We start from the raw sequence: 8,018 nt of genomic DNA, 5'->3' as shown, positions 1-8,018 counted from the left end.
GGGGGCATGGGTTTGGGAGTTCCGTAGGAAGCGGGGGATGAGGAGAATCTGGTCCCGATAGGGGTTGGGAGGACCGTTTGCCCGTCCGGTGAGGATGGTGGGCGCCGTGTTCAGAGGTCTGTCGCCAACTCCGATGGGGGTGCCGAGTTGGGAGGTCCGGCTGCCTGTCCCGCTAGGGGCGCTGAGTTGGGAGGACCGCGTGCCGATGCCCGGTAGGGGGTGCCATGTTAGGAGGACCGGTTGCCGGTCCCGGTAGGGGGCGGTGCCTAGGGAGGCCACACCGAAACCCTCGGCTTTTCCCGGCGAGCGCTGTCCGCGCCTGGGCCGTTGGCTGTGGAAGATGGCGCTGGTCGGTCCCGTCTCCCGCGCTCTGGCCGAGCGCTTGTCCCGTTGTCGGTTGCTGGTGGTGGGCGCCGGCGGCATCGGCTGCGAGCTCCTCAAAAACCTGGTGCTCGCTGGCTTCAGAGACATCGAGGTGGTAAGGACGGGAAATCGGCGGAGCGGGTGGGCGGGAAAGGCCGGGTGGGCTCCTGGGCCTGGGCCTCACCTGGAGCTTTGATGCCGGCGGTGGAACCTCGCCGACGACAGGTGCCATGGGATGGGTGCGGCGAGTGGAGCAGGGAACCGGTTTCAGTACCGGTCGGTGGGTGGGGGTCCTGTCCGGTCCCCGGTTGGACGGTCAGGGATCGGATCCGGGTGTGGAATTGGAGCTGGTCCGTTCCCTGAGCAAAGGGGGAAATTGGTTCCTTACTGGGAAGAGCATTGTTGTGTCCTGGCTGACGCAGAGGGACCAGGGAGATCTGTCAGGCTGGTACGTGAGGTGGGGGGTTATTTTCTTTTCTTTGGAGCTGAGGTCGGTGGGCACTGGACTGGAGCTGAGGGTTGAGTGCAGGAGTTAGAGCTGGCGATCCCCTGATAGGGACCATTTCTTAATGTCCCAGTGGTAACACCACTGTGATGGTTGGACACAATGGCTAATGTGTACATATCAGGATCAGGAAGAAAGGGCACACTTTCCGTGTTTAAAGCTGCTCTAGTAAAGTAGTTCTGGGAGGTACTTCGGTCTTCGAGGTGAATCCTTGAGAAATCTATCAAGTTTAGAGGGAGGGAAAGTCTAAAAGGAAAGGAACAGAGAGGGGCAACACACAAAAGCGCTGGAGGAACTCAGAGGGGCAGGTATCATCTATGGAGGTAAATGAAAAGTTGTTGAACAGAGAGAGCTTAAAGTGAGGGACTGTGTTTCAGAGGAAGTGGTAAAGAAATTAAGGGAGGCAGTTAGTGGAGGGATGCCTGATAAAGGAAAGTGTTTGTAGTGTTGTGTGTGAGTGTGTGTGTGTGTGTATGTATAAGCCTGCACAGCAGCACCTGCATTTCCTGATGCTTGGACCAAGGCCTTCCTTTGACAAGCTTCTGTGAAATGGCTACCAAAATTCAATAACATTCAATTTAATTTCCAAAACGCAACTGTAAAGGAGAACAAGATCATTGTTACTCCGAATCTGATGCAGGGCAAAAAACACAATAAGATAAAGAACACAAATATAATTTACAATACATATAAGTAGAAAAGATAGCAAGTGACACTCGGCACAGGAGTGTCTGCACATAAGGTGACTGACAAGAAATGATAAAGTAGTGGTGGTTGGGGGTGTGGTGGGGTGTGTTATTGGGTGGAGGAGATGATCAGCATTACTGCCTGGGGAAAGTTACACTTTTTGAGCTTGGTGGTCCTGGGTTGGATGCTAGCTAACCTCCTCCCTTGAGCAGGGTGGGTGGGATTCTTTATGATATTATTGGCACCTTTCTGTATATATGTCCTTGATGGCAGGTAGGCTGGAGCTGGTGATATGTTGGGCAGTCTTGACCACCTGTTGTAGAGCAGTTTCTGTACCATGCAATGATGCAGCTTGTTAAGGATGCCCTTTACTGTGCATCTATAGAATGCCTAAGCACAGATGTGGAAAGTCCAGCTCGCTACTCAGAAAGTAGAGGCGTTTGTGAGCATTCCTGATTGTGTATAATGTATTCTGGGACCACGAGACGTGCAAGGTGTGCACTCCCAGGAGCTTGAAGTTGTTCGCAGTTGCCACAGCTGTGCCGCCGATACAAAGCGGAGTATGAGTGCTGTGAGTTTTCCTGAAGTGGATAACCATCTCCTCTGTCTTGTTGACATCAAGGAAGAAGTAATTGTTTAAGCAAGTGTACAGTAGCACAAACCAGCAGAGTCCTGGACCATTCATTCAGAGACAAGCAAAATTTACATTCCTACTATTTAACTTTATTGACTATTAGTAACAGTTGAAGACCCCACAGGAAATCTGCCTCTGTCATTAGAGGGTACAAAGGATATTGGCATAGTCATTGATAGCACCCACCCCAGCAAATAATCTGTATAAGTGACACAGGTTGGCACTGTAATTCCACACAACTCTTGTTCTATCCAGACACTCACGGGCAAACCCCCGGCCCACCAGTGAGCACATTCGTATGGAGCACTCCCACAGAAAGCAGCATCCATCATCTTCCCACTCTCTTCTCATTACGACCGTCGAAGAAGAAGGACAGGAACCTCAGGTCCCACGCCACCAGGTTCAGTAACAGTACTCCTCAACCATCAGCCTCCTGAACAAATGTGGATAATTTTACTCACCTCAACACTGAACTGATTCCACATCCTAGAGGCTCAGTTTAAGGACTCTACCATTCATGTTGTCAATATTTTATATTTGCACATTATGTCTCCTTTTGCACATTGGTTGTCAATCTCTGTTTATGTATAGTTTTCATAAAATTCAGTTGTTTCCTTATTTTCTTATAAATGCCTACAGGAAAATGGTAGTATATACCTACTTTGATAAAAATTTACTTTGAACTTTGACCTGCAGTCTGCCTGTCACGGGCTCGGCTTCCCCCTCCATCTTGAAGAGCTGCTGCTTGGTCGGTTAATTGCCCATAGGGTCAGTTGTTGGGCATGTGATTACAGGGAATTAAGTTCAAAGATTCAAAGTGCATTTATTATCAAAGAACTTAAAAATTATACAGCCTTGAGATTTGTTTGCTTAATAGGGGGTTGCAAAGCAAGGAACTCAAAATAAATTAATTTAAAAAAAAATCAGACCAACCCCCAGTGCCCACAAAGAAAGAGAAAAAAATCAGAACTGATCATGCAAACAGTGGAAGCGAGCAACAGCATTCTGAACCAAATTGGGTCCTTAGATCCAAATCCTTGGAGCACCTGGAGCAGGCTCAAAGCCTTGGTATTCAGTTCATGATATTAGCGGGGCAAATCGCCGCAAAGTTCGTGGACACGAAGCATAGCAGCTGGGTAGCAGTCTTGCAGCCTTAGTGTCGATGGGAGAGGAGCTCCCAGACTACCTGGGCTGGCTTTTAAGTTCTCCAAACCTCACACTAGGACCCAGGCCCCGCCACCAGCCAGTCACTCCAGGCCTAGATTTTCTGGCTGGAGAAGTCATTCTCAACCTCTCCAAATCTGCTGAACCTGAATGTGATCCAACCTCGTCCAACTCTCAACACCTTGTCTTTCCAGTCTATCTGAGCCAGTGTTTCAATTGTCCAAACAGCAGATTATACTTGGCATTAGTACCCGGGTCTTATCGCAGCAAATTGCTCTGGGCCTAGAACACACCTCTCAGTGATTTGCTTCAGACCTGGATTTCGCTGCCAAAGAAGCCGTTCTTGACCTTTCTGGATTGGCTTGACGTTTAGAGTGATCCACCCTCACACCCAGGTTAGTTGGAGTGGTATCAGAACTCCTCCATCCTATCTTCTCCCCTCCAAATCATTCACTCCAACCAGCAAGACTCCAACTCCAAGAGCGTCGATTTTGTAACAAACCAGCAAGGCACATCTCTTGTTCGCCACACCCTCCCTCACCTTTTCATTGTTTGCAGTAATGGCTTCCAAAAAAAAATTCATTAGTAAATTTTATAGTCGAATTCCAAAACACAAGTCAGCTGTCACACTTCAGTAGAATTGATGGATCGCTCTTAGACCTGGTAGTGATTTGATGGTCTGAATGGCATGTGACTTGAATCGTAAAAAGAAAATGAAGCAATAGAGGAGTTAAAGAAGCAGTTGTACATATTTTATCCAATGAAAGTTGAGTACAGAGAGGTGCTGGAAAAGGGCCAGCAACATCTTGAAGGATCCCACCCAGCCTGCTCATGGATGGTTTGTCCCACTCCCATAAGGGAGGAGACTACATAGCATCTGTGCCAGGACCACCAGACTGTTCCCAAGCAGTAAGGCTAATTGACACCTCCACCCACTAACCCACCCCTCCACACCCCCTATCTTATGTATTTATATTTATTGTTCTTTTAAAAATTATTGTGTTCTTTATGTAACTGTGATACTTTTTGTGTGCTGCTGAGTAACAATTATTTCATTCTCTTTTATGTTTGTGTACTGGAAATGACATAAAACAATCTTGAATGTTGAATAACACTCACAAGATGCTGGACACTTTCCAAAGTGTCCTGCATCAACAGTGTGTTCACCAGGTTTCCAGTGGTGGTCCTGACTGGATGAGTAAAGAATTTTTTCTTGGTTTGCTGATTTCAGGGATTAACACACAGCATAGAACCATGTAGCACAGGACAGGCTTCAGTTCATCATGTTGTGCCAGCCCTATAACCTACTCTAAGATCCCTCTAAGCCCTCCCTCCTACATAACCTTACACTTTTCTTTCTTCTATTTGTTTAGAGATGAGGCTTGTTACTGTGCCTGATCTCTAAGTGCATAAATAAAAGTTTGTGGGTTTCTGATAACGAAGAAGGCTACTGTTTGGTATTGATCGATTTTTATGTACTGAGAAATTCAGATGGAGTTGCATTCTGTGTGTGAGGTGATTCATCCTCAGCATCTCAAGTCAAGTTTTTTCTGAGAGATAGATGCGCAATGTTAGGACCACAGGGACCACTGAGAAATGTTGGGACTCAGTATACAACCCGTCTTTTCTCATCTGACTGTACATACATACAACCAAACAAAACAACATTCCTCCAGACCACGGTACACCCATACAACGTATATCACACACAGCACATAGAGCAAAATGTTGCCATGAATTAGTTAATAAAATATACAATTCAAAATGCATGTAGTGCACAGCACAGGTAAATAGCTCAGTGGTGACAGGGTATCCAGGAGGATGATAGTACAGATGATTACGCTGATTACTTGCCTTAATTGACCAACATATTGAATATAAAAACAGATTTTATAAAGTTCAGAGTAAGTTTATTATTGAAGGACATTTATGTCGCCATATACAACCCTGAGATTAATTTTCTTGCGGATGTACTCTACATCCGAGAAAAATTATAGAATCAATGAAAGACTGCACCCGAATACAAAGGGGAAAAAAAGCAATAAATATTGAGAACCTGAGATGAAGATGAGTTGAAGGTGAGCTCAGTTATGGGAACAGTTCAAAGGTGGGGCAAGTGAAGTTTCCCCTTTGATTCAAGAGCCTGATGGTCGAGGGTAATACCTGTTCCGAAACCTGATGTTGTGGGTCCTGAGGCTCCTGTGCCACCTCCCTGATGGGAGCAGTGAGATGGTCTGTATGGTGGGCATCCTTGATGATGGATGCTGCTTTTGTGTGACTGCGCTCTGAGTAGGTGTGCTCATTGGTGGAGAAAGCTTTACCCGTGATGAACAAGGCCATATCCACTACTGTTGGTAGGACTTTCCATTCAAAGGCATTGGTGTTTCCATACTACGCTGTGATGCTGCCAGTTGATACACTCTCCACTGCACATTTATAGAAGATAACATGCCAGGTCTTCTCAAACTTCAAACGAAGTAGAGGTGCTGCAGTGCTTTCTTTGTAATTGTACTTGCGTGCTTATGCCAGGACAGATTTTCTGAAATGACATCAAGGAATTTAAGGTTGTTAACCTTATCCAACCCTGATTCCATGGATCCCTCCCATGTTCCAGCAGGAATTGTTGGTGATGTATTAGCAATGCACTAATCAATAAGCTATCATAAACTGCTGGAAGGATTGTTCCCCAAATCAGATATGTATACAACCAAAGGGCATAGGTGTTGGGACAGGAGAAGAATACATTCACCCAGTGGGTGACTGTGATCCAAAATGCACTGCTATGGTGTGGTGGTGGGTGCTGAGTCTTTCCCAATATTGTAGAAATATTGAACACTTCAATCACCAAGGCATCAAATGCTCAGGACCTAAATGAGGTTTGTAGGTGGGTAGATAATGGTAGGGATGGACCCAGACAATGGGGATCTCAGTGAAACCTACTGAGTAGAGTACATGGAGAATCTAGGACCAGAGGGCACAACCTCAGAATAGAATGATGTCCCTTTAGAACAGCTTTTGTGTGTGCTGCTCTGGATTTCTAGCGTCTGCAGAATTGCTTGTGTTCAAGGGAAATAGTCTGCAGTAGTGTTAGGGTTTTTCATGTCAGTTTAAAAGCCTGATGGCAACAGGGAAGAAATTGTTGTTGAGTTGTGGGTCTTCAGGGGCTTGTACCTCCAACCTGATGGCAGCTTCAAGAAGAGAGCATGGTCCACAGACCCCTTGCTTAATGATATTGGTTAATGTCATAAAAAAGGTTGGGGACCCCTGGTCTAAACAGTGGAATTCCTGATGATGGATGTTGTCTTCCTGAGGCATTGCCTGTGGTTCTTCTGAAGCCCGTCACCCCAACTGACAGCAGCTCATGAGTCCTCGGTCCTGGGCTGAACGTTGATTGACCCCGTGGCTTCTGCTTTCCCCACATGACTGCATATGTTTTCCAGGAGAAGGTTTTTGGAGTTTCTGTTGCCATTTCTGTAGCTCTGGATTTTTACTGGATAGGGTTGCTATCCCATGCCCAACCCTCCTCCATTTGTAGCCAGACTTTGGACTGTCCATAGCAGAGTTAACGCCTCTGGTAAATGCCCTCAGTGGGGAGAGCTATACCCATGGTGGATCTAGCTGAGTCCACCATACTGACTAGCCTCTTGCTTTTCAATGTGTCCATATTTCCTTTCCAGGCGGTGATGCCTGAAAAATCAGTCATAATTTTCTTCACCTTTTATACAACTTGGGTTCCTCTGCTCCAGAGAAAGCAGTTCAGGTCCATCCAGCCTCTCCTTGTAACTCAAGTTGTCTAATCCTGGTAACGTTCCTCTGAATCTCCTCTGCAACCTCTTTAGTTAAACAATACTCATCCTCTAACTTTTGTTTCTATCTGTTTTAATGCTTCTAGGTTGACTTGGATACAATTGATGTCAGCAACCTCAACCGGCAATTTCTGTTCCAAAAGAAACATGTTGGAAAGTCAAAAGCTCAGGTAAGATTTGATCTTTTGCTTTCCCCTCATCTTTGATTTGTTATTTGGAAGATAGTCCAGAGGAGGTTCAAGAGAATGATTCTGGGAATGAAAGGATTAATGTGTGAGAAGCGTTTAATGTTTCTGGGCTCTTTTTTGCTGGTGTTTAGAAGAATGAGGGGTGATCTCATTGAAACATGTCAAATATTGAAAGGCCTATATAAAGTAAGACAGGGTAGATGTTTCCTACAGTGGCGGAGTCTATGACCAGAGAGCCACAACCTCAGAAGGACATCCATTTAGAACAGAGATGAGGAGGAATTTCTTTAGCCAGAGGGTGGTGAAGCTGTGGAATTAAATTGCCACAGACGATTGTGGAAGCCAAGTCGTTGAGTATATTTAAAGTGGAGGTTGAGAGTTCCAAGTGTGTCAAGGGTTACGGGGAGAAGGCAGGAGAATAGGGTTGAAAGAGATAATAAATCAGCCATGATGGAATGGTGGAGCAGACTTGATGAGCTGAATAGCCCATTTCTGGTCTTATGTCTGGGCTAAGATTTGATTGAAGTCTTTAAGATTATGAGAGGCACAGATAAGGTTGGCGAGGGGATGTTTCCCTTGGCAGTAAAGTTTGTTGTGAAGGCCGCAGATATAAAATGGCAGGTAGTGTATGAAGTTTGTACGTACCCCCTGCGAATGTGGGTTTCCTCCAG

The 8,018-nt window shown here is 45.9% G+C and overlaps 1 protein-coding gene across 2 annotated transcripts in view; it reads left to right on the top strand.

The window, feature by feature from the left end:
• The first annotated feature begins 303 nt into the window (after positions 1 to 303).
• Positions 304 to 8,018, top strand: part of uba2 (ubiquitin-like modifier activating enzyme 2) — a 47,529-nt gene continuing 39,814 nt past the window's right edge. Inside the window, exons 1-3 of one of the 2 annotated variants that reach the window (XM_059993327.1) lie at positions 338 to 478; positions 2,445 to 2,589; positions 7,246 to 7,329. In XM_059993327.1, coding sequence (XP_059849310.1) covers positions 2,488 to 2,589; positions 7,246 to 7,329 — 186 coding nt within the window. In that variant the 5' untranslated portion in view covers positions 338 to 478; positions 2,445 to 2,487. Of the gene's footprint in view, positions 479 to 2,444; positions 2,590 to 7,245; positions 7,330 to 8,018 lie in introns of both variants that reach the window. The other variant, XM_059993326.1, reaches the window with a different exon arrangement.

This window comes from Hypanus sabinus, chromosome 17, assembly GCF_030144855.1.
Source record: "Hypanus sabinus isolate sHypSab1 chromosome 17, sHypSab1.hap1, whole genome shotgun sequence".
In the NCBI taxonomy this organism is placed as follows: Eukaryota; Metazoa; Chordata; class Chondrichthyes; order Myliobatiformes; family Dasyatidae; genus Hypanus; species Hypanus sabinus.
This window is presented reverse-complemented; position numbering and strand designations above follow the sequence as displayed.